The 27,543-nt window shown below is 39.9% G+C and overlaps 1 protein-coding gene across 1 annotated transcript; it reads left to right on the top strand.

Annotated features, from left to right (window-relative positions):
• Positions 1 to 291: 291 nt before the first annotated feature.
• On the top strand, positions 292 to 27,543 carry swap70b (switching B cell complex subunit SWAP70b). The gene is made up of 12 exons (XM_031861144.1): positions 292 to 474; positions 3,009 to 3,149; positions 10,612 to 10,785; positions 12,084 to 12,311; positions 13,934 to 14,080; positions 14,716 to 14,824; positions 15,097 to 15,278; positions 19,874 to 19,981; positions 20,659 to 20,825; positions 22,913 to 23,111; positions 24,050 to 24,146; positions 26,014 to 27,543. The coding sequence occupies exons 1-12, from the start codon at positions 379 to 381 to the stop codon at positions 26,130 to 26,132; spliced, it is 1,767 nt and encodes a 588-aa protein (XP_031717004.1). The 5' UTR covers positions 292 to 378; the 3' UTR covers positions 26,133 to 27,543.

Below are 27,543 nucleotides of genomic sequence, written 5' to 3'. Positions count from 1 at the left end.
AATGTAGAAGAGTATAAAGTATAAAATGGCATAAAAAGACTTAATAAATGCTCAACCACTGGTGAACAGTTTTTATCTCAGCAAGAGTCCTCCAGCAAACACAAATCTAAATTCTTAGCATGAAAACACACACACGCGCGCACACACATACAAACAAACATCCCTCAGATGATTGTTTTTGGTGTTGGTGATGTTCTCTCACTGAGCGGTGCTGCAGCTCTTCAATCACAATCAACGCACGAAAAAAAAAAAAAAAAAAAGATACTCGCTGCACACGAAGTGTCACGTGACTTTTCCCTCATCGCGTCCGACAGAAAGTTGAGACCGAAGAGAGGAAGAGAAGAGTCTCGAGCACAAACCCACAGAAGAGAAGAGACCATGGCGCTGCGGGACGAGCTGTTGAAGTCCATCTGGCACGCGTTCACATCTCTGGATGTGGACAAAAGCGGGAAAGTCTCCAAATCTCAGCTGAAGGTAACTCCACTTTAATTTTTACGCGTGCGTTTCTGGGAGTCTGAGCTCGCGCTTGACCGAGCAGGAAACTCGGGTACTTGATACTTGGGTGTTTATTTGGTTGTTGTTGTTGTTGTTGTTGTTGTTATAAGCTACATTTAAAAACACCTCGGGTATTTTTCATGTTGAACGCTTTTATAAACTGGCACTGTGCTTCTGTTTGTGCGCCGACAGCAGCAGAGACGCACCTGTTTCTTGATTTATTAAAGGTAATCGTGCACAATAAACACAATAAACTAAACAAACATCTGTGGAGTATAAACCACAGATGGTTGAATGGACAGTTTATTGGAGTTCCGAAGTCATTGGAATGTTATTGTGTCTTTTTGACGTTAAAACGGTAAAAACATCATCAAAAACAGCCCCAGGAGAGCTAACGTGCCGCTAACAGAGATAATAGAAACCTTAGAGTAGGTTCAAGTCATGATTTATAGGATTTACAACCACATGATGGGATGAGCAGTGATGAAGCACTCAGATCCTTGACTTTAGTAAAAACACTAATACCACACTGTAAAAGTCCTGATTTGAAAGTATTACTTAAGTAAAAGTATGTAAGTATAATCAGGAAAATATACTTAATAATGTAACAAGTACTCAATGTAGAGAACTTGTCCCTGTGACTCTTCTATTGTTTATTATATCTTTAGATTATAACTACTTATGCAAAAGCAGGATTGGACTCTTTTTGTCCAACAAACAGTCCAAATCTCAACATTAATACAAATAAATGTAAATAACTAAAGCTGTCAAATAAATGTAGTGGAGTAAAATATTTCCCTCTGAAAATGTAGTGGAATAGGAGTAGAGAAGCACAGAAGTACCACAAATGTGTACTTAAGTACACTCTGAACAATCATCCCCATACAGCTCATCCGTGATCTGTGATTCCTCCACGTCAGAAAGTATTCTCAGCCTGGAAGCATGCTAATCGGAGCGTTGACTCGTATTCATATCGGATGATTTAACCGCTTAGTGGGGAAACTGGTGAAACGTTTTGTTCGTCAGGAGCAGATCGAGTCGGAGGAACGATGGTAAGAGAGTAAAACAAAAGTAAACGTTCCTGTGAATAACTCCACATGTGTACAAGCGGACACACCCACATATTTCCAGCTCTGTGTCAGACAGACATTGTTCAGCAGCAGTTCTTTTTAAAGGAATCAACAATAAAGGCCAAACGGCTGCCTCCGAATCTAAAGAGCAAAGGTTCATCTTTAGCTGGATCATTTTTCATCAACTCTGGACCAGTTTTTACACCAAATAGCCCAGAAAACCATGCAGCTCTAAGACAGGTTCCATGTGTTGAAAGAGGAGAAAGTCCTTCTTCTATTGCTTCTCTGAGTGCAACGTGTCGTCATTCTTGGAAATACAGGAAAGCACAAAATGCATCAACGATTGACAAAGTATTTCTGAATACTCTAAGGCTGAACTCTGATTTGATTATATATTTAAAATAGGTGCTCCTTCCATAAAGACGGACGATGCCACATGAAACCACGAGGTCACTGAACCCTGATGACTTCACACAAACACCTGCACTTTAGAAGAGAAGGAAATGATTTAGTTTTGCACTCGTTGAAAGCGGAGATGTTCTGACTTTTATTCACTAAGATGAGCTTTCTGTTAAACGACAGAGAAGACGTTCTACAACTTGTTTTCATGAGATATGTGGTTGGTGAACTGCCTCTTTAAGTCCTTTTGTTTATCGTAACCTAATAAATGTTTGTTCCAGCTTCTCAGATATGAGTACAGCTTTTATTTGTGTTATATGATGATAAACTCAATTATTATTAATTTGTTTTGCTGTTGGTCGGACAGAACAAGGCGTCACCTTGGTGTTTGGGACATTTTTGACTTTTTATTTCTGACATTTTATAATCAATTTATAGAGAAAATCATCTCCAGATTAATTTAAAAATCCCGAGGTTGAATACTTCGTCAAGTCTGAGAAAGCTACTCGAGTGACACCAGCCAGGTGTATCGAGTCAGAACTACAAACTATCAGAGGAAACCTGCATTACAGATGTTTAGCATTCAGCAGGAAGGGTGGGTTCAACATGAGATGCTGTTGAGTTGCATCATGGGAAGTGTGACTAAAAGAGAGGCGAGTATCTCATGAGAATGCTGGAGTTCTCTGAAGGTCTTCCTTATCTTCCTTTTCCTCAAAAACAACAAATGTATTCTTCTCAAGTATCTCAGTGTAAGTTATTCAGGCTGTTGGGTGAAGAGTAAAACATCACAGATGAGATCCTTTAGCTTCATATCATAATAAAGTAATCTATAATAGTAACACTTTATTAAGTAGTCCTTGTAGTCAAACATCTTCTGGTTCCAGATTATCAAATGTGAACGTTTGCTGTTATTTGAAGTTCTCACCTCAAACTCTTGAACATTGTTGGCATTTTCACTGTTTTGTAGATGAAATAATGAATAAATAAATCTAACTATTGACAGACTATTTATCTTAATCTATGATTATCATACCATCCCTCCAGGTGCTGTCCCACAACTTATGCACAGTGATGAAGATCCCACATGACCCGGTGGCTCTGGAGGAGCACTTCAAAGACGACGACGAGGGTCCCGTCTCCAACCAGGGCTACATGCCCTACCTGAACAAGTTCATCCTGGATAAGGTACGGAAACATTTAGGATGGTCCCCCCCACATGAGGAGATGCAGAAGTTTTCTTCTGTGGTTCCATTGATAGTCAATGGCTTGAGGGGTCAAAGGCAGGGGACAAATGTCCCAGATAAATAAAGTATAAAATTTGAGATATGAGGTTTGTACTCGGTTTATTATATTTGACAAACACAGCAGATTTCTCCGTATGAGGAAACAATAACGGTCCGTGGTTCTGACATGTGAGTCAGCGCTCTGACTCTTCATCTCTTTATAAGGAGAATGAGGCATGATCAGCAGAACAAAAACAGAAACTTGACAACAGGATTTAAAAAGGTGTGTGTGTGAGTGTGAGTGTGAGTGTGAGTGTGTGTGTGTGTGTGTGTGTGTGTGTGTGTGTGTGTGTGTGTGTGCACAGTATTCTTTATGAATTACAGAGGGCCGTGTGTTTATTAGTTGACACTACAATGGATCAGTTGAGGATCTTTTTTAGTAAAGCTACATAAACATGTTAAGTATGAAGTATCAGACCTGTGTCGGTGAAATGTGATTATGAGTAGTTGGTTAATCAATAATACTGCAAAGACTTACTTAACTTCCAGTTCAGGAATTTGATTGGTCATCGTCTTCTAAACTAATTCATGTGCACTACAGTATATCTGAACACCAGATTGGCTGCACGTGTTACATGTTAACCCTGTTTAAATGTTCTCTGTTAGTGGTGACGCAGCAAATCTTCATTGAAGACGCTGGAGACACTGATTGACGTGCAGTATTAGTTTATTGTGCTGGTGACCATCTCTATTGTGTCCGTCGGTCATTGTGCTCCGCTGAGCTCAAAACAGCAACGCATTGAGCTGCCTGTCCGTCCCTCTTTGATGATGTCACTGCATGAATGGTGGTTGTTTAGCCGGGAATCACGACAAGAATTCCTGCTGGCTGTTTGGAATACTTGTCGAATGATGTCATAACGTTGCAAAAATGAGCCATTGCTGAATGAAACAATAACGACATTGGCGGTAGTGTGGGGCGAGATTTATCTTAAACGATGATCGCGTGGACTGAGGGGAAAAAATACATTTTCAGAAATATCTGTATACGTGTAGACACGGCCTCAATCTTGAGTCCAGCTGTTTGTCAGCGATTGTTGTTTTAAAGAGGTTTTATGGTCATTCCATGATTATTATCATTAGTTAAATGTATTCTTTTTTTATTTGTTTGTTGATAGTTGGCATCAGTTACACATTTACAGATGTCCTTCAGACGATGTGCATGTTGTATACAGATCTTCAGATGATGCTTATTTTATGTTTACTCGTATAGAGTAAACGTGTTTGTTTTGGTGATGAGAGACCTGTTTTATGAGCTGTGGTACTTTTAAAGTGTCAGTTGTATAAAACCTTTATTTAATCAGGTCGTCTCAAAAGTTAAGACGACATTAAAGAGTTTATTTTTCTTGAAGTTTTAAAAGGCTCGTGGCGCCTTGTCATCATGACATCATGGTTTAGTTCTGTCTCGGTGTTTGATAAATCTGTTACACAGTAAGACTTTCCCTCAGAGAGATCTTAACAGTGCATTGTGTGAATTCCCCTTTTGGACTTTGTTAATGTCAAACACGCAGGCAGCTGCTGTCGAGTTCTCCTCGTTAATGGTGAAACTTTTTAACCAGAAATGATTCATCTGGCTTTTTTTTTTTTTTTTTTTTTTTCATTCAAGACTGAAAGACTCAGCAACTTCAGGGTTCATTTTTAATCTTTAAAGTTGCCTCATTAGTTCCTTGTTCTGAATCTTCAGACATGTCGGTAGATTCAAAGAAATTTGTATGACCTGTTTAACTGGCAACGACGTCACTTCTATGTGACGCAGTACGACACACTTTAACCCTTTAACATACCGTGTCCTCTCTTTGCTTTAAAGGTTGTTAAATTGTCTTGTCATTGTCACAGTTTTATATGTTCATTGAAGCTACATGATGGTTACTCTGAACAAAACACCCTAAGACCCAGATGTCTTGTGCCCCATTTTATACACATTTCCCCCAAAATTCAGCCGGGCATATTTAGTAATAATAATAGTTCTGTGGGTTTGAGATGAACTGCACATCGTTTCTGGGTCGTTGACATTTAAGAAGTTAAACTCTGCTCTTCACTGCTCTTTAAGGAAATGTAAATCCTGGATTTAGGTTTAGGACGTCACAGGCAGACATCAATCCCCCCCCCCCCCAAATCTTATGTACTTTTCCACACACACTCGCACACAACTATCCCACCCACCCATTGAAGTGGAGGTGACCGGCCGTGGGGAGAGAGAGAAGAGGGCGTCGGTCGTATATACAACTGCCCTCACTCCTGAGGAAACTCCACCCGGTCACACAAGGAAACTGTGTGTGTGTGTGTGTGTGTGTGTGTGTGTGTGTGTGTGTGATGTAACTAGATACCAAAAAGGCAGAACAACAGGAGTCTTATTTTACACATGAATGGAGTCAATAGTTTTTTTTTTTTTAACTTTTAAAAAACAGAAAAAAGTCGTGTGTGTGTGATACGGATGTTAAGTAAGCAGTGGTGGAATGTCATTAATGGAATATACTGTACAAAAGTACAACTTTGAGGTAGTTCTACTTTACTTGACTATTTGGCAGCTTTATATACTTCTACTCCACTATACCTCAGAGACAGTTATTGTACTTTTTACCCCTTCTTGTCCAGTGAAAACCACGAATCTGCAAATGGTGCGATTTTTTTTTTTTTTTTTTTTTAATTTGCTTTCTGACTGAAGGATGAAGTGTTTTCTTACGTGAGGAGAAAATCTTCCTACTTAAAGCAGGATTCAAGTAAAGGATCTGAATACTTCTTCCATCTCTGGAAGTAATGCTATTACACTGTGTGTGTGTGTGTGTGTGTGTGTGTGTGTGTGTGTGTGTGTGTGTGTGTGTGTCAGTGTCATCTTCACTCGTCAGTAACAACGCAGCAGAAAATAAGATGCATACCGCTGATATTTTACCTTATCTGAGGACACAGACGGTCACAGATGTGGCGTGATCGTGGAGCTTTAGTGACGAGGAACACTGAAGAATGTTGACTTGGCAGCAGTGAAGTTGAAGCTGACGACTCAGCACTTTGTGGTTCGCTGAGGCGTTGAAACAAGTGATCCTCTGTGACCCTGAAATACCAACGATCACTCATCACTGTGACCAGCTGCAGACCTGCTTCACTCAAACGTCACATTGTTGTGCTGGTGTTGTGGTTCTGATATTTATGATGCATTTCTGTCCTCTTCTTTTGTTTAATGTAAACAACTTGTAGTGAAAGTTGAAGGAACTGGTGACTTCAGTCTTGAGGCCAAGTTACAAGTCTTATTCTGACTCTGTGACTTAATAATGTTTCTACACAGCTGACAATAGCTTTGACTCTTTATAGGTCTAATAATGAGGAATTCAAGCAGTGTGGCTCCTTCAGTAACAAACTGTAAAACGAGTGATGTGGTATTTATCCAGAGAGTTGTAGTGTTTCTATAAGTAGATGATGATGTTGGATATTATTGGGAGGGAGGCAGAAAATCTCAAAGACAGATCGCTCAAAATGTAAACAAATTAAACCAAAACCTAACTGCTAGATACGACTAGAGTTAAGTGAGGAACATGTCGTCGTGTATCTCCGAAATGGGTTTTTCACGAGGTAATAAAAACAGTCCTGTTTCTGCTTTGTGACGACTCTCTTACTAGATAAAGTTATGTTTATGTAACATAAGAAATAATCCTTCAGTTTATCCTAAAAAAATAGGAGAAATAGAAAGATGGTTTCACTACATATACAGTTTTTGTAATTTAGGTGAACTGACCCTAAATTGAATAAGAAAAACACCAACACCTGCAGGTTGTTTTGGTAATTTTGTGCTTTGGAGCGATTAACAAATCTTTACTCATTTCCCCTTTTAAAACTTTCATTTAATATCATTTCTGAGTACCTGCCTCCCCTCATCACTGCTGGCAAATATATAATTAGCAACAAACACTTTTGATTTAACAGCTGATAGTCCAGTTCAACTGGTAACGAGCCCCTTTTTCATTGTCTTGCGGATTTTTCCAACCAAACATGTTTGTCTCCTTTTCAGTTTGAGTTCGTTTAGTTCTAGAGTTTCTGTGCGAGTTGTAAATGCCTCTGCAGGTTGCAGGACATAAAGCTGGAGCCTGAATCCTAATGAACATGCGGCATTGGTGCAGGAGGGGAGGCAGCACTGACAAGGCCCTCATTGTTTCAGTGTAGAGAGAGAGAGAGAGTGATGGAGGGAGTGATAGAGAGAGAGAGAGAGAGAGAGAGCCAGCGAGCCACAAGGACAAAGAAAAACAAGACGAGCATGACGCAGTAATGTAAGACGAAAAACAAACCTCACTGTCATCCTGCCAGCGTTTCTATTTCTCCGCAGTCAGTCAGCGCTGACTCATTCAAACCAGCAAGCAGCAGCCCTCCTCCTCCTCCTCCTCCTCACGTGAGACACACTGATGCTGCTGAGTAACGACAGGAGGACCCACTTTAGTTTGATTTGACTTGGTATCTAATGTCAGCGCTGTTTTTTAAAATAGTGTAAAACAGCAGCTTGGATTAATGTCAAAGTTTTAATTTGTCACCCCATCTAAGAACAATAAAGTTAAATCAAGTGTGAAGTAACGATGGATTCCAACGCCGTCGGAATAAAAGAGTCAACACTTCTTAAATCTCTCCTGCAGTATAATGAGCTCCTTAACTTCTGAATTTGGTCTTCACGCTACACTTGAACATGTTACTTTTAAAGCTGTGCTAATGATGTCTCGACCTGACTGACACCAAGTCCTTTTAAACTTTATCAGTAAATATGCAAACATCCTGCCCGTCACTGTATTGTTTGTATTTTATTCCGTGTGTTAATAGGTCAAAACGTAAAGACTTGTAGAGCAAGTTTTTGTGACTGATACAAAAACAATATTTTTTGTGTTCAGGCTGTTTCTGGGTGTGAACTTCTATAAAAACGCAGCGACCAGGTGACGGGTTGTAAGCATGCATCCAAGAGGAAGCTACAAAAATGGTGGATACAAGAACAAAAATATATATCGTGAGGCGAAGCACCAAATGGACAAAGCTCGTTCCAAAACTAGAGTGAATCTGAGGTTATGAGCACCGTTAGCCTTGTTGAGCCGAGGCCAACGTTCAACATTTGCGTTTACAAACAACCGACAAATCCTGCTCATTGTGCTGTCAAAGTGTCTTAAATCCTCATTTTTATGACTTAAGTCTGGTTCGAGTCCCTGTCTCAAGTTAACTGACTTCAGTGCACTTCTTTTAGTTTACCAGTTTACTAGCTAAACCTGATCCCATCTGATACAACTCACTTCTTATCAATCCGAGTCCTGAGTCGTTTCTAATATTTAGTAGACCCTTATTGAGAACCGGAACATGTCTCAATGCACATCTCAGCCACATTGTACGCTGTATTTACTTATATTTTGGGAATATATAGAAGTATTTTATTCTGCAGCAGTGATTTGAGTGCTGTGAAGATATAAATACATTCTAACTGATCATTCAAACTGTAACAGCTTCTCTTTAGGGAAAATTATTCAAAAGACTAAACTACAAACATTTATTTTAGGTAACATTCAACAGGAGAGGAGTTGTTTCGCAGAGTTCTGGGTGGAGAATCACTTTAAAAATCCTGCCCAGGTTTCCACACAGGCTCACTCTTAAACTAACACAAGAGAGAGTTACATCAGATCCTGCTTTAGAAAAGTTCACTCCAACGGCAGTTTGTTGACTTGAGCTGAACGTCTCTCTGCTCTCACACACACAGAATTCAGTCATGCAGTCATCTGTTCATTTATGACTGATAAAGACACACATGATAACCCTAACACACTATAAACACATGTAAATATCAGGACAATCAAAACATCAATTTCTGACTTGTGATTTTTACTTCATAGGATCAACATCAGAGCTTTAAGGTTTTTAGAAAACGACTAAATTACCTCGAGTGCACTTATGTTCAAAGAAAAAAAGTGATTATACATCACCCAAACTCATCAACATGCTTCAAGTGACTTATGAAGTGAGATGTCTAATTTTGACAAATAACATTTCACACATTTCTGTTTTTCTTATTGAGATTTCACTTAATACGAGTTAGAAATTCATTGCAAAGACCTTTTACTTCAATGTTTACGTAGTGTGGGAATACTGTTTTTTTTTTTGTTGGAGTAATAATAATAACAACAACCACATGATTGTTAATAATACTAATAGTGCACTCCTGATACCTTTACAACACCTTCTTAGCTTCAATTGAAATAAACTGTTGTTCATTACACAAGATAAAAGAGCAAATCCGGTAGATTTATCACTGATTGATGTTATTGCTGCTCTCATACATGACTCATCTGTTTATTACATAACATATTATTTTGTTATAATGTGTCCGTGTGGAGTAGAACACGTTGAGGTATGAAACCAGGTTCTGCATCACTGGCTGCTCAAACCACCATCGTTTCGACCGCAGTGGAGTTTTTTACAATGTGACGCTTGGTGAGTACAGTCTCAGATGGGTGGGAGCGTTGGGAGTTGTTTTGTTGTTGTTGTTTTTTTGCCGGTGGCTTGTTTGACGGGACGACCGCCAACCGGACGAGATGTGCTTCTCATCCACACGACTGCCAGGAGTCTCTATGGAGACGCTCCCGTTCACCGGCTCGAGGAGAACATTTCTCCTCCAGAGCAACCATTGTAGCTTTTCTTTTTATTTCAAGAGCTTTCCTCCCATTTCGCTCTGGAATTTGATCTCTAGAGATTTAAATTATTTTTCTGAAAGACATCCTTTCACATTTGTTCTGACAGTTTTGCATCGACAGAATTCGTGTCATCAATCTGGGAGGGTAAAATTTACCGTCAACGTATATAAATATAAAGGTGTGTTTATAGGGTCTTTACTGGTGGCTCAGCATGTGAACTTACACACTCTCTCACAGAAATCACAACATGTTTATTAAAAGTATATCTATATCTATCTGCCGCCTGTTTCTAATACACGAACATACAAATAATCTCTTCGGGATTAATAAAGTTCTGTGGTGCAGTGGTTCCCAAATTCAGGGTCATAAACCTGAGTGGTAGTTTGATGTATAACAATAACAAACAATTTAAACAGACAACAGACTTCTTTGCTTTTTTAAATTTAAATACTAAGTTACGGGTCTCTTAGAGACTATTTAAGTAAGCAGAATCCAAGACTCACATTTTTATGCTCACAACAAACTGGTGAGCTTCACTTTAAAGATTAAAAGCCAGTATGAAACTACTGACCAACATGTTCCACTGATGGAAACATTTGCAGCTCGTCGGTTTTGTATCCGACTCTTCTGCTCGTCCGTCCGTCTCGTCACAAACTTAAACTGCTTCCTAGAAAAACCAACTGACTCACCAGAGTTGTTGTTGTTGTTGTTGTCGTTCTGCCTCAGGTGACGGGTAACTTTGACCTTCACGACTTCAACAAAATGTGCTGGACGTTGAGCAACAGGAAGAATCTTGATCAAAGCCAGCTGCTCATCTCCACCGACGACGCCTTCAAGATCTGGTGCATCTTCAACTTCCTGTCCGAGGACCGATACCCGCTGACCGTCATCACTGAGGAGGTGAGACGTGAGAGGATGTTGGTATCAGAATCCAGTTTGCAGTGCTGGAATATAACCAAGTACCTTTTACTCAAGTACTGTGCTTAAGTATTCATTTCACTTGTACTTAAGAGTATTTTCTACTTCTACTCTACTTCTACTACATCTCAGAGGGAAATATTGAACTTTTACTTTTAACATTTATATGACAATCCTGGGAACAAATATTTAATAACTTATTTACTTTCACTGAAGTTTTTCAATGCAGGAGTATTCTTACAGTGTGGTATTAGTACTTTAACTTAAAGTAAAGGATCTGAATACTTCCTCCACCACTGCTATTTTGTGTCAAATAAAACCATTGGTGACACATTTAAAACCAAAAGTCATTTAGTTAAGAAAGCTCCACGTCCACCTCATACAGCAGTTTACGAACATGATCCAGGCCTTGAAGTCAGTGAAGAGCAGGTAAAACGAATCTGTAGCTTCGAATTATATTTCATCAAGTGAAAACATTTGAAGTTCTGCAGATTCTCAACTGTGAGAATGTGACCGAACATTTGATGTAAACGTAGCTGGATGTTGTTTTCCATAAAGTCTTGTTTTTAATGCTACCATTACTGAAGTTTGCAGTTTGTTCTCTGCTCGAAACACCAGAATATTTTTCCTCCAAACTCAAGAATTGTACGATTTTTAAAAACAATTCTGATCCTGAAACTGTTTTTTTTTTTTTTGCAGCAGGAAAGCTGATTTTAGGTCCAGATTTAAGGGTCCTAATTCATCCACTATCAACTGGGAATTAACTTCTGAACTCTGTGTTCTGTCTAATAAATCTTCCACTTTATTATACCATCTATTGCAACAGTAACAGACTACTTGATCGTTATATTGGAAAAGCACTTTGTCCAAAATGAGGGAAGTTATTAATGTAACTGTCCTCAGTAGAAGCAAATTAGCCAATATTTGTCGGTGTTAACTTCCACTCACAACTCATCTACGGACACCAACTGGGAGCTGGACTTTAGTCGCACTGTTCAGTGTTAGAAAACGCCTGTTGCTCAAGAGCAGAAAAGGAAGTTTCCAGCTTCCTGTTCTTTCACAAACGCTGGAGGATTTATTGTTGGGTACAACAAACATCAGAGCTGAATCACAGGAAGAAATGTAGATTTATGTGCTCCAATGAGCCCACGTAGAGATGACTAGTGGGAAAAACACAGGACGGGGACCGTTGTCTTCAATATAAATGAACCGCTTTAATGGTGTGTGTGTGTGCGTGCGTGCGTGCGCGCACTAACGTAGTGATTTGTCTCCGCTCACAGATTGAGTACTTCCTGCGTAAGCTGACGGATGCGATCGGGGGCAGCTGGGTGGAGGAGCGCTTCGAGGACTACAAGCTGCAGCTGAATATGAAGCAGCAGAGTCTGAACGCCTGGGAGCTCATCACCCTGGTGGGGTCGGGTCACTTCAGCAAGGGCATCGACCGCCAGGCGCTCTCCATGGGCGTCAACGAGGTCTACCAGGAGCTCATCGTGGACGTGCTCAAACAGGTGGGCGGCACACCTGCACAGAGGGAGGACCCGGTCACCGTGACTGAACGTCGGCTGAGCTCCATCTCCTCCGTTACTATTCCTGTCGAGCACATATGAAGTTTACAAAGATAACAGAGGCATCTATGTGCGACTGAAACAAGTGAACAAGAGCAGGCCTCTTATTTCTAGCCATCGTCAAACACTGTGCCTCTCTGTTATCTCAACTCAAAGGTTCACTTACTGGCTTCTTCCAGAGCTTTAAACCGCATCTTACGGTCTTCAGTCAATAGATGGGACCTGGTTCAGGTGGAATCATGTGTGAAGCTTTTGGTCACGTGATGATAAATGGTGGAAGATAATAACTTGTCTCCGTTTTCTGGCGTCATCATCCTAAAAAAAGAAAGACAGACAAACCCACTTAAAGTATTGGTTGACGCTTTGATTCGTAGCCGGTCACGCAGCGACACGTTTCAGTTTGCAGCTTCGTGTCACCACCTTCTATTGAAAATGATTTGTATCCTGTTGCTTTGTCGCTCGTAGTGTAAACGTAGTAAGACGGTGACGAGCAGCATCACATCAGCTGAGAAGTTTACATATTTTGTAAGAATAAAATGCACTTATAACAAAAATATCTTAATACACAAAAAGAAAATTTGCAAAAAGCTGTAAATTTAAGGAAAATATGTTTCATAAAACATCTAGACAAAATAGAAGAAATCGGAGCTAAAACTGCACTTTGCAATACATACAATATATGAAATAAGGAACTAAGAGTTTGCGGTCATGCGTCTGTGTATTTTCGTGTGAAAGACTGGAGTGAATGTGTTACTGTGGTCATATAGAGAAAAACAACGAAGAAAACATTCCTTATTGTCAAAGTGAGCTCAAGAAAGAGCACAAAGGTTTCGGATAGTTTGACTATAGAGCCAGTGGATCACATACAGTAGATGGATGTCGGCACTTCCCCAGTTTAGAGAAACAGACTAAACAATGTGCAGCAATATGAAATTTAGCCACCTAGAAAAATGTACGTATAGTTTATGCTATATTTAGAATATTTTCACCACTTTACTTTTCTTTCAGACAGCCCTTCTCTCTCTCTCTCTCTCTCTCTCTCTCTCTCTCTCTCTCTCTCTCTCTCTGTGTAGATATATGTGTCCTATATTACCGCCTAGCCTCATTCAACACACCTCACTCACCCATTATCCTGATCATAAGATGGACACACACACACACACACACATCCTTCTGCATCCACAGTTTTGCAGGATCTCTGTTTTTTAGGCTCTTCTACCCATCAGTCTAAACTCGTGTCGTACTCCTCAGTTTGCTTTTGTTCTCGTCTGTCTTTGTCCTACTTTGTTTAATCTCCTTGGCTGTTTACGTGTCCATGCACTTGTCTGCACTGGGAACTGCTGCCGTTATCTAAGCCACATTGTTGTGTTAGGTAGGTCTTACTTTTAGGAGGCTAAAACACAGCAGTTCATTGCTTTACTCCTGTACCTGTACTCCTGTCTGTTTCTCCTGAATCTATGTAGATAATACACCGACTATGGATACGTTCCTCGTAAAGTAAAGTTTAGAGTAGGTGTTGTGTTTAAATGACCTTGATTCATGTCGTCCTCTCTCTCTCTCTGCAGGGCTACATGATGAAGAAAGGTCACAAGAGGAAGAACTGGACGGAGCGCTGGTTCATGCTGAAGCCAAACTCCATCTCTTACTACGTCGGCGAGGACCTGGCAGATCAGAAAGGAGATATTTTACTGGACGGAAACTGCAGCGCGGAGGCAAGAACCTGCAGCTTTTTACGAAAACTCTCAGCCTGCTCGCCTTCATAGTGATCAATTTAATATGAGATGTCAGACATATAGCCTCTATCAATGTGTGTTTACAATCCTAAAGGCATCATTACAACCCTCCTACCCCCTTTTATTAAAAAAAGATCTTTCGTTATTTTATTTGCTATTTTTTTTAAATTAATTTACTTAATTTCTGACGGTAATGTTCATCTTTTTTACTATTTTATCACGTGACCTGTAATAATCAAGGAATATTACGTGCATCTGATACACAAATCGAGCTGGCGCTGCTTCATGAGTCAATCAAATCAAATGTGTTTAACACAGTACAGTGATGTTGGCTAACCAGGTATAATAATTAACTGGCTATCAATCACATTTTGGGTCAGATTAGGGGTTCGATTCCCATGTAAGGAGTTCAGTTAATAAAAGAGAAAAGTCCAGAGGATGGAAATATAATAATGTTTGTTTTTCAGTTTGCCGACTGCATTTCATTCTCTTTCTCGCTGATGAAGAAACCGTTACAAACACAAGACTGATTGTTGTGCTCTTCACGTTTGCTCCTGTGTTTTTTGTGTATTTATAAGCTGGTGTGATCTTTATCTGTTGTTGTTTCTCTGCAGCCGCTACCAGATAAAGACGGAAAGAAGTGTCTCTTCTTCATCAAGTCGTCACATAAGAGCTTTGAAATCAGCGCGTCGGACAAGAAGAGGAAGCACGAGTGGATTCTGGGTGAGTAGTAACGTCATTCCTCTTATTACTTATCATGTTTTTAATATTTCTATTGAGCCAAAGACGATTATACACAGTTTGTTTCCACAGCTCATTTTATTTATATGAAATATTAAAAAAATTATATTAATGTACATTCACAGATATAAAACTGTAAAAAAATAAGCAAATTAAAAAGAGAAAGGAAGTGTTTTCAAAATAGAATAAATAAATATTGACGAGGATTAGTTCTACCTTTATGAACAGACGTGATGTTTTGTTTTTCCCCCCAGCCATTCAGACCTGCGTGAGTCTGCTGCGTCAGGGCCGGCCGGCGCCGCACCGCGAGGCTCGGCAGAAGCGGCGGGAGCTTCGTCTGAAGCAGCAGGCCGAGCAGGAGGAACTGGAGCTCAGGATGAACGAGCTGCAGTTGGCCAATGAGGCGAAACAGCTGGAACTGGAGGACATGAGGAAGGTGAGGAGAAAAACAACACAACAACAACATCGCACACGTTAAATGTTCCGTCTGTGAATCCCGTCTGCTCAGGAAACGTCTGGTGCGAGATCAGTTCCTCTTTGTAGTATCCTGAATTAACAATAGCTCAGCGTGGAAGTGTTTCTCTGACTGGAGAAGGGCTGGAGGGATCCCTGATCACATGACGTGCTAAAAACTGAACCTGTGACAGATTCCCCTCAGTCTCTGGTGGACAGAGGAGACATGTTGATGCTTTTTCTTCGGGCCAAAATTAAAAATGAGCATCAGTTGTGCAGGATTATTTAAATGTCAAATATGTTTTATACAAAAGAGAAAACACTGACGTAAGAGACTCCGATTCAAGCCAAAACAAACATACAAAGATAAGAGCCTCGTAAAACATTCCACTCCGAGGCAAAACCAAACACACAGTTGGATCAGTAATTAAACTGGGAAGAGCGTATGAAACACAACATGTTAACGGGTCATTATAAACGGTATCCTGGTGTTTCAGCTGCACAGTAGTTACACCTACAGCGTTATCTACAGATGTCACCAGCAAACAAAAATAGAAAGGAAAGGTCGGTCCAGGAATTCACTGGAATGTGTTTGTAAATGAAGTTTGAGGGATTTCCCCCCCGTGGGAATTTCTACACCTGTAAGATAATTACTGAACTCAAAGCACACAACACGGGAAGCGGTCCAGGATTAAAGATTGAAGTGACCTGGAGGAGGAAGACATGTCGTTCTTTGTGTTTCAGTCTGTGTGTGTATTTAAGACACGCGTGTTCGTTTTTATAGATGACTCAGCTGTTTCTTGACACAAGATGAAGAACCTGAAACTTTGAGGAGGCGTTTCTGTCTGCTCTTGTTCTGTCACACGGACAGAAATCTAAACTTTGATTTGATTGAATCTCTTCAATTCAAACTGACTTTTAGGCTTCTGTGGAAAAACGTTCATTAGCAGGAGGGCAGTGCAGAGAGCTCTGGCAAAATAAACGGACTCAACTTCTCTCTGAATCACATTTCTGGTCGACGACTTTGTACCATATTTCTACCGTTTACCTTGTGATGAGATAAAACAATAACCGCCGTGATAAGTTTCTCTTCTTTATAATATTATAAAGCGTTGTGCAGCGTTTCCGTGTTAAGCATCATGATATCAGGTCAGTGATACTACAGTGTAAAAATACTCTGTTACAAGTAAAAGTCCTGCATTAAAAATCTCACTGTCTATATATAGATATCTATTTATAGTTATATTCATCAGTATTATCCTCATCGCTGCAGTTACAATGAGTACTGCTGATGTCATCACAACAAAAGCCTCGAAGCTGATTCAACGACATTCCTCGGCGGTAACGTCACACCTTTTAAACAACAAACTAAGAGTGATGTGTACTTTCTGTACAGAGCTCAAAAATGACAAACCGCTGGTTTCAGTCTCACACACACACACACACACACACACACACAGATCACCTAAAACCTCAGTACCAGCTCATGAATACTAATAGATCAGCTCCTTCTGATGAATAGTCTGTCGGCTGCAAACAGAGTAATGTGTATTGAACCAGGAAGGAGGCGGAGCAACACGTTAGTCTCCATTACACATGTTTTTCCAGTAAATCTCCCTCAACCTGATTCACACTCCTGTCTGACCGGTTGTGATTATGTGCATTCGCCAAATACTGATGACTAATGGCTGCTTCCTGTTAACACTGTCAACGGCTGTGAGGTTAACCCTTGAGCCTCACTTAAAATATATAACAATAAAAAGGAAGATATATATAGTTTTATGGCAGTGTTTTTGAGCCAGACATATTTGTCATCTAATGACATGAGAGCAATCTTTTTATGTGATGGTTAAAAGGACGTCAGGATTGAAACATACCATATCTTTACATTTTTAACTTCAACAATTCAGTTATCTGATATTTAGTAAACTAATAAAGGTTTAAATGCAGTTTTAAATGCAAAAGTATTTTCAGAGTGTTTTTTGGTTGAATCCCTCCCTTTTATTAGATACACCTACAAACTTTAAAGCAATTCAACACAACAGATCTGCCACAAATTCAACATTTAGGAAGATACTAATGTTCGTTTTTGTTGACACTGTCGGAGATGTTTAAATTCAACTGTGTGTTAACTACTGAGTTCATACTCCGTGGTGATGGTGTTGTACTGGACGCATTATATTGAAATGTGTTTCTGATTGCTCATGGTTCAATATGACTTGATTCATTATAAAGCATTCCTGTTCAACACCACAGCAAACTAAAACCTCATATAACCATAAAGTTGAATTAACACTTCTCTGACCGTATCGATCAAAACATTTTTATCTTTGTAAAAGTAGCAATTATGTTTGAGGGGCTTCATTAGATTGTCCAGCTGTCCCTAACAAATTGACCATTGACTGTTTTTAAAATATGGACGTATGCATGGTTCCGTTTCATAAATCTCAATAATTGTGAAGAATGCTACAAACACGAACCTCATTTACGCTCCAACAGTGACCCTGAAAAGATATAGATGCCCCTAATGACTCGTTTCCATATCAACACTGCTGCACTACTGTAGTCTTTAGACCGGTCATTAAACAGAACAAAGAGGAAGCTCAGTTTTGCCACATGTGATTATTTATAGCGCCATTATTATTAATAATTCATCACATGAACCATCACTGGCAGTAAAATCTCAATCATCGTTTCTACATGTCGGACACATACAACAAACTTTATAAAGTGCTTCATAATTAAGGATAAAACGAGCAGCAAAACAGGAAATAAATCACAATCAGAATCGGCTTTATTGGCTCCGGTTTCCACTCCGCTCTCAATGTACACACACTGTCTTACAATAAACAACAAAAGAATAAATAAATAAATAAATAATAAAGGGGTTCGTCTTCAATAAAGTTGAAATAGAAGTGATTAAAAACAACCAAGAACAAAACCCAAACGTTTCATTATTTAGATCCTCGTCACATCACTCATGTCCTGGTCTGAGGTTTGCCTCACGTGTGCACGCTCTCGCTGCATGTTCTGCTTTTATAGAGGGTGACACACACACACACACGAGTCAACATGAGGTTACAGCTCAACCACCCGTAAAACTTAACTTAATGACTAACTTCCCCTGTGGCATCTGCTTTAATGTACCAAACAATGGAGACAAGTTATTTTAACTTCTGTAAAAAAGAAAAAGTGGTGAAATAGAAATGATGTTTAACTGAAAGGCTCTGAGATCACAAAGTTCTGCTAAATGTTCCCCCGCACCTTTAAAAAGTGTTTTTAATGACAAAAGACGGAAGAAAAAAATACAGAACTCCCAAAAATAGGACAACTAAAAGAAGACAAACTGAGCTCACATTTAACTATTTAAAATATATAGAATACAAGTTAGGTGTACAAAGATTAACAGTTTGAAGAAGCGGTACTGAAGAGTCTGTGTGTACTTTAAGTTTATCTAGTAAATTAAGACATTGTAGTCGAGCCTTTAGTTTTTAGTCGCTTTATGTTTTGAGTGATTTAGATACTTTGCAGTTATACGTCAGTTAATAATGACAATGTGACACGTTGTATGCTGTTCATGCTTCGCGGTATCATTTTCCTTCCAGCTCAAAGATGCTTAGGACTCTTCGCCTCCCAACACTTCACTAACTTCCTTTTTGTTTCTCGTGGAGGTTCATCTGCTCCTTTTTGTCCGTTGAATACATTTTCACACTTGTTTGTGATGTTGACGGGTCAGTTGAACTTTCACCCTGCAGTCAAACCACATAATGTACTTCTCCATTGTAAACGCACAAAGGCACGTGTAGCGATGTCTGCCTCTGACTGTAACAGCAATATTTAAATATCACTGTTTTGGGGTGCATACCAACAGTCGACATCGTCTTTGCAGGTTAAAGCATGAATGAGTTGTGTATGAATGTGAAGATCAGGGGAGGATAGATCTCCTCTGATGAATATATAGAAGCAGAGTTTAAGTGGTTTGACTCGACAAAAATCCTTTAAATAGTTTCTGCTGCAAAAAAAACGATCAGACACAAATTTACAACAATTCATTACAATCTGTCGTCAGCTTATTGAGATGAAAATAACCTACGTTGGTTGTTTTATAGGATGCAATTATTGTTTTCAGGGCTAGAAGACAAAGAGATTCTTTACATTAAACTATTTTGTTGGAATAAGCCATCAGTTTTAGTTTACCTTTTTGAATTTCAGTTTTTCCTTTTTAAACCTGCATTTCTTAGAAAAAATATTTTAGCAGAGGCCACTACTTATGTTCACTCTCAATTCCTCTTTAGAGCTTGGATCTCTTTCTTTATTAAATAAAAGTATTACATTTAAATAACTATTTACATTTAATATCTGTAAACCACAGCTTGCTTCTTGGTCTTCAAACTAAAACAAAAAGATTAGTGTAATAAAGTGTAGTTCCCTCTCCATTTAAACTCCCTGTAACATGAGTTGAGATGTTTAACCTTCTTTATTTTCTATATTTCACATGAATTTAAGGGTGAAAACCTGTTTACAGAAAGTAAACTTTCATCTACTTGGAATAGCTGACCTTTTGTCTCTTTCGGCCAGGCTCTGGAGGAGGCGGCGACTAATGCAGCAGAAGAAGAACAAAGGCGCCTTCAGACCCAAACTGAACTCCAGGACCGCTACAAGATGGACCTGGAGAGAGAGAAAACGGTATGTCGTCACTCCTCGTCGTCTTCCACTGAGTCATTATGTCAGAACAAGTGGTGGAGCAAGAGCAACCTAAATACAGCTTCCTCTTTTTGTACAAGTACAATATTTTAAATGTAACATTTATCTACAGGCGTCAGATTAAATGAAATGTGAAAAAGATACTCGGGAGAACAACTTGAAATGGACTTAAAGTTAAGATGCACTACAGCTCAGAGTGATGCTGAAACAGCAGAAGTTATTATAAGTCGATGTCCTCAGTACACATTTAATAATTGAGTATGTGGTTAAGACATTTCTATGTAGCTTCATATTGACAGGCTTTGCTGCTTGAGTGTTGAGACGTGTGTTTGGTACATGTAAGCATCAAAAAGTCCTCTTCACTGCGTCTGATGATAACATCTGGACATGCTCAGTGCACAGCGTGGATGTGGTGTTCCAGTAGATGTTTATCTTCCACCAGTGACTTGGCTTTTTTTCATGAAAGGACTCGAGTGTGAAAACATTGCAATACAACCGAGCCTCGACACGTGTGTCTAATGCACATATCTGTACATACTAACGTTGGGTCGGCTGTGAGTCTTTGAAAACCTGATGTACTCCTTTTAAGACAACTTCTTAAATAGTTGATATTGACCTTTTAGATAAAGCCTTTCTCCGTGCATTTCCCGGTTCAACAGGTACGGAAGAAGATGGAGGAGCAGGTGGCCCAGAAGTCCACGGAGCTGGAGCAGTACCTGCAGCGGGTCCGAGAGCTGGAGGACATGTACCGTCAGCTGGAGGACGCTCTGGAGGACGAGAAGCGCGCCAGACAGGAGGAGGAGGCCGTCCGCAGGCTGCAGGCACGGTCAGTCAATACAGAGAGAAATTTATCACTAAGATGTGCACAAATATAATCGGCACCTGAGGAAAACAATAAGGGTTATTTTGGTGGAAATGAAATCTTCTACGCTGAAAGTATTCGTCTCTACTTTGGGCGCACAGAGCTTGAGGAAAGTAGTTGTTTTTATGTGGTTGTTAGCAAATAATATTAATGTGAGTATGTAAATACTAGTGACAGAGCAAACTAACGACCTAATATTAGCTGTGCAAATCAGTTGTTTAGAGAGACGACCCAGAATCCAAAAATAGCAGACAAAAGACCTGCTCTTCCTTCAGTGGTTTTCTTAAATGTGGTCACAGGAGGGACTTCAATGACGCCACAACTATTGTTTTGCCTTCACACTTGATAAAATAAAAAAAAACATTATTTATTGAATTGTGGCCTCTTGGTGCGCTCCAAAATTAGACAAGGACAGCGCCAGTTTGAGTCGGTGGTGCATGAGGTTTAACTGCATTTCAACACGGTAAAACTGCACATAATGCCCCAAGTTGACTAAGTACCATGCAAACCTACTGCTTTTTGTATTCAGCTTGTCGAAACTGAATACAAAAACCTGTGAAAATATATAAAATGAAGTTCATCACAGCATCTCCACCACCTGCTGCTGTTTGAGTATCAGCTGATAGAGATTCAACATCATACCTGCCACCTCATAACCTGCCTGAACTCTATTTAAAGACCAACTAACAGGCTGATGGTAAACCGCCACCATGGTCACCAGAAGATGCATCATTTTGCAGATGTAGCAAGCTGCTTGTTATCATCTAGTCAAAGTTGTCCACGTCAGATATGACATATTTTACGTCTAGTTTGTCATAGAGCCACATGTAAACAGACACGTGTAGATTCTGCTCCTGTTTAAATGAGTCTCGCACACAACCAGACATTCAGCTTCTACTTCCCTCTCTCCGCCACATTTCCTCCCTCTCTGCTGTCGTTTGCTTTCCACCTCACGTTTGACTGCTGTGCTGCCCAGTGTCCTTAAATCAAACCACCGGGTTAAAATGACAGCGACCGATCCATTATCATGAGATAATATAAGCCATTTACTGGATGCTTTCTTCCACACTTCGTACCATAACAAGGTCTTTTTCGGTTTAGGGAAGCAAAGGGCTGATTTGAGTCACATGTGAGACTGGAGACGAGAAACATTTCTTTTCTACCTTTTGTCAGCAGCACCACTGTAGTTCCTGTGTGCTATGTGCCACGGTGCTTGCCCGATTTTCTGTCAAGTTTTATAGTTGATGCAAGTCAAAAACCAAAACATCCATTAATCAAAGAATACAACAGTGGTCTTACATTGTGGTTATTTAAACCTCTGACTGCCTTTCTATATAATCCATCCATCCATCCATTTTTCTCCGCTTATCCGGGGTCGGGTCGCGGTGGCAACAGGCCAAGCAGGCTGACCCAGACTTCCCTCTCACCGGCAACATGTTCCAGCTCATTCTGGGGGATCCCGAGGCGTTCCCAGGCCAGCTGGGAGATGTAATCCCTCCAGCGTGTTCTGGGTCTTCCCCGGGGTCTCTTCCCAGTTGGACGTGCCTGGAAAACCTCCAGTGGGAGGCGTCCAGGAGGCATCCTAATTAGATGCCCGAACCACCTCAGCTGACCTTTCTATATAAAATGTGTTTAATTCAGAATACAAACAATGCAAATTACATTTATCTAGAAGTGAACTCTTACATTTACTTTAACCATCATCTTAAAAAGATAATTGCACTCTAGCACCACCTGCTGACACATCACCTCCACCTTACTGAACAACACATTAGTAGTTTTCATTTTATTACTTGGACTGTTGAACTTTTGCCCGACCTCTTTCACACCGTTTTGATTTAGATATTAGAGTTGTTATATACACACTTAGATTGTGTTGATGGTGGAAAGAGCAAAACATGTTTAAAAGTTTAAAAAGGAGGGAAATGAACGTACTAAACGCCTCATCATTCACATTGTTTTATGTGACACTGTAATGAAAGCTCAGACCAGCTGTAGATGAGAAACCAATGTACAGGACCATTGTACTGACCCACGTCTGTGTGGAGCAGGTTACTGGAGGAGGAGGCCACAAAGAGGGTCGAGTTGGAGGAGTTCCACCTGCGGCAGCAGCGCACCATCTCGGAGACGGAGGCCGAGAAACAGGAGCTGGAGAAGGAGCGTCTGGCCAAGGAGAGCGCCCTGCAGGCAGCCATGAAACAGCTGGATCAGCTGGAACAAGAGAGGCAGGGGGCGGTGGAGCAGTACCAGGTCAGCTGAGTGGTGGAGGTGTAGGGACCGGCAGGTCCACAAGAGCAATGTGGTTGTTTCTAAATCAATTTACAGTAAACTCTGTCACAGTATGGCTCAGGAGGAACCTGCAGGGACAAACCCTGAGTGAAAATAGTTATGTGCAGCTCCACCCCATCTATTATCTATCATCTCGTGTATAAAATGCCAATTGTTGGTTAAAGGAGCACTCCCAGATTATCGCCACTAGATCTCAAACTTTCCATCCAGCTCACGGTTTATGTTTGGGAACTCAACTTGTAACACAATCGGGGAGTGCATCTTTAACAAAGCACACGGTACAAATATTACATAAAGGGAAGAAAAGAAATGCCAAAGATTTATAAAACAGATTTTTCCACAGACTCATTTTCTTTCAGAACATTAACATAGCAGCAAACAACTGTTTGTTGAGGATGGCTTTACTCCACTATGAGCAGAGAATGAAGTTGTTTGTTTGAGCCGTTGTGCGTGACTTTTAGTGTATGGTTCTTCCAAGACCCCAATACATTGGTATTTAAAATAATTATTTAAAAAGCACTTATTAATACAGAAAACAATAATATGAAGTCATTCTAACATACACAGAAACTCCCCACCATTGACATTACTGTATTCAGGATTTTGTTCAGTGTTTTTGTAGTAATGAAGACATTTAGACTTTATATTCGTCTATATTTACATAAAGAGACTTCAGTTCTTCGTAGAGTAGTACCTTTCTCTACCACACGGTGTCACTGTTTGACTGCTGGATGATAGGCAGCTATTTAGACATGATGGTAAATCAAAACATTACATTTTTATTTACATTTGTTCCAGTACATACAGTATTTCAAAAAGATCTATGTTTAAATCAGAAATGAGGTTCTCAAACCCATTACCTGTTAACAACTTCTCTCTGTGTTTTCTTGTGTGAACAGATGGTGATGAAGAAGCTGGAAGACGCAACCAACAACACCAAGACCTGGAAGCACAAGGTGGCTGAACACGAGGGCATGTTACGGCTGATTCAACCAGGTAACAACAACAACACACTGACCACCGTTAGTACAGTCTGTCCTGTCTGTCCTGTCTTCAAGGGGCTGTTCAGTGGTGGGACTTGATTTTAGGGTTAGGGTTAGAATTAGGTTTAAATTAAAGTTATAATCCTTAAGATTTTCACTGTATCAAACTAGTGTCAGATTAACGTAAAGACGACAGCAGCACCAGGTGAAATATGTCCAGAGATTCAATGGTCATCCATTTAATGAACGTATTATCTCGATCATTATGCACAAAGTCAGTTTTAAAGTAGGACACGCTGTAAAAGAGAGCAGAGGAATCAGTGAACTGTATTTGGCATCAATGTTATTGAGGTTGACAGTTGCTCACTGAGAGAAACTAGTTAAAACTATCTCAAACAAACATGGAGGACCTCTGAGCACGAGTCTATCATTATCTGACTCTTACTACACTGTTACACTTGCAAAAGAATCAAATACTGTATAAACTAAATACAAGTGGTTACTTTAGGTACATTAATATATTTCCTTTCGCACCTTTAGTGCTTAAAGGTGTTACTATTAAAAGGTCTTTTCTTTTGTGAAACATATTTCGTCCACATATACGTATCTGCTCGAATTAGTTCTCCCCAAAGCTACAAACTCCTGCCATGAATAAATTGAATAGCGTCTTGGTCTCACTAATTTCCCAATAGAGTTGATTAGTTAATTGAGTAGAGGAGGAACAGCTTGGCTCGTGTTGAACCGGAGACTCTCTCAACTGTGGACAGTCTGCTCCCTCACACCCGAACAAACACGTGAAAAGGCTCGAGGGAGAAAACATAACGATGAGATATCTAAATTCTGCAGATATCTTTGGCTGGAGGCTTCATATTCAGAATGTTGTTGACTACAAAGTACAATGATGACTTTCATAGACATCCATATTGGTCCACATATTTTTGGAGGGAGACGGTTGAGTAGTTCTAAGTAGCTGCACACAGTTCACAGATCGTCTGATGTGAGTAAAATCATGCTCAGTTTAAACCTAAGAGGGTAAATGAAGCGTCAACAGGGCTGGGAGGGTTACTTTACAAATGTATTCCAATACAATTACTGTAAAAAGAGAATTAATCAGGAACATGATTACTTCTCTTTACCTCAATATTATATATGCAAATGAAGAGAAAAGAAAAATGCTGAAATCTGGCCATTATTTTGATTGTAAAGTAACAAAGGGGAACAACATGACGGTTCAGTGCAAGTTAAAATGCTGTTGTCATCCAAGGACCAGATTTTAACCTGGAGCAGCAGCGTTACCCACATAAACTAAGTAAAGATTAACAGACAAGCAAAATTCTTGGTTTGTCCTGTATTATGTTTTGAACCGATTCTCTCATTGTTACGCTCCTGGCAATAAGAAATAACCTTGATGAACTGGAAAGTGTGCAAAACATCCTGCTTAATGATAACTGGCACTGTTCTGTGATGCTGTTCCCCTTTTCTGATTTACACACAAAATAATGTTTCCATCCAACGAAAGCATTTCTTTCACTAACGTTACACGCCATTGTGTGAGACTCATGTCCTGAAGTATAACCCTTTATTCTAAAATTGTAATCCTGTTGATAATCCCCATTTTTACTAAATGTATTGGTATATATCTTTACGTGACGCCAATGTAATCCGTTGGAGTTTTCCCCAGGGAATGAGAGGGCCGCTGAGGGAAGTGGGGAACAATGTTAGCAATCCAACACACAGAAAGGAATAGGACAGTTACATTTTCCAGCCGCAAAAAGCAACACAAGGCGAAACAGCGTGCTTTGACTTGTTATTTACAATGCATTTATTTGAAATATTCAGACCTCTATGGTGAATCGTCTCTTGATTTGTCTCCCCTCCAGGTTCCAAGGGACAGCAGATGATCACCAATTGGGGTCCTGCAGCCTTTTCTGATGCAGAGCTCAGTCTGAGGCAGAAGAAATGGCAGGAGATGAAGAACCAGACGACCCAGGCCCAGTAGAGCCGCCGTTAGCCCTGAACCTTAAACATGTCTACGACTCAAAGAGAAAACGGGACAGGGGCTGCTGGGATATACTGTATGTGATACAGCATGTCTGAGTAGTGACTGGAAAATGTAACAGGCTAATATGAGGCATTTTATAATAAAGGGGCATTAAATAATCAATGACCTTTATCCCTTTTGTAGACAACCATAGATTAAAAGGAGCAGAACAGAAACTCCAGTCACGTTTTCACAATATAAGGATAAAGTTCACTAACTCTAGCAGGGATCCTACAAAAATACCAAGTGAAGAAATGATAACCAAGACACCAGCTGGAGTAATTAAAGCTTTGTTATTAATCGTCACGTCAGTCGCTTGGTCTTGTATGATTGAGACGCTAAAACTGTTTTGTTGGTAGTGTGTTCAAAGGGTTCTCTTTTCCAAAATGGTGTACAGGACGTAACATTTGGGTCATTAATATTGATCCATCAACCACCACAGATAAAGTATATTAAAGTAATTTGGGCTGCTGAGCAGGCAATATTAATTTCTCAGAAGTTAAGCATTAATCCAACATTTACCAAGTACTAATGATACACCAGTACAAACAACAGTACAATGGAACGTACAGGAACGGGATGAATTTTGAAAGATGACTCCATCAACTTTAGACCGTCTGGGCTTCTGTAGGAACACGGCTAAATTCAATCTGTTGACTTTACGATGTGCAGGTTATTACAAGTCACGAGTGGAACACCACTACCTTTATCATTTTGTCCTGACTGTGGATTTTGTATCTATGAAATGCACTACTTTTAACCAGAGTCAATGCCAACTGCTTGAGCATGTTTTAGGTTCATGTATTAAGTTGTAATATAAACGTGAGCTACTGAAACTGCTTCGAACTCTTCTCATTGCTGTGGCTGTATCCTTCTTGGGGAAAACGTTGGGACATTTCTACATGAAAATATAAATATAAGGGATTTCTGTACATATATTAACAATGATTTTTTTTGTTCTCCTCACTAAAGTTAGGCTGCATGAAGGCAGCATCAGTAACATCTGAGGATGACATGTAATGGAGTCCATGATGTCTAACAAACCTGTGTTTTATGTACGACTCACTAAACATTTTCTCATCATGAAGGTATCTTTTCCTCCGGTTTGTCCGGCCTAGAGTTCTATCCGTCTAAAGAACTGCCTCTTAAACATTTCCTGCTTGTAAATTACTGTCACAAATGGAGCATTTGGCCAAAATCTCACCCACAAACAAGAATGCTAACTGCAGAACATTTGTCCCGTGTGTTGTTGTGCTGTAACCATCAGTGCCTTTGATACTGTCGTGAGTGAACGTTGTGATTTCTATATTGTGTTTTTATATATAAATGTTAAAATCTAAAAGAGTAAAACACATCTTGAATAACTGGC

This window comes from Anarrhichthys ocellatus, unplaced genomic scaffold (genome assembly GCF_004355925.1).
Source record: "Anarrhichthys ocellatus isolate YVR2014 unplaced genomic scaffold, GSC_Weel_1.0 scaffold2, whole genome shotgun sequence".
NCBI classification, from domain to species: domain Eukaryota; kingdom Metazoa; phylum Chordata; class Actinopteri; order Perciformes; family Anarhichadidae; genus Anarrhichthys; species Anarrhichthys ocellatus.
Note: the sequence above shows the minus strand (reverse complement) of the source record. Positions and strands in the feature narration are given on the sequence as shown.

Bases quoted from the DNA above. Each gene is read 5' to 3' on its own strand.
- swap70b (XM_031861144.1), top strand. From the start codon at position 379: ATGGCGCTGCGGGACGAGCTGTTGAAGTCCATCTGGCACGCGTTCACA. The intron at 12,312-13,933 runs GTGGGCGGCACA...CTCTCTCTGCAG, and splicing joins TCGTGGACGTGCTCAAACAG to GGCTACATGATGAAGAAAGG. The intron at 23,112-24,049 runs GTCAGCTGAGTG...TTGTGTGAACAG, and splicing joins GGGCGGTGGAGCAGTACCAG to ATGGTGATGAAGAAGCTGGA.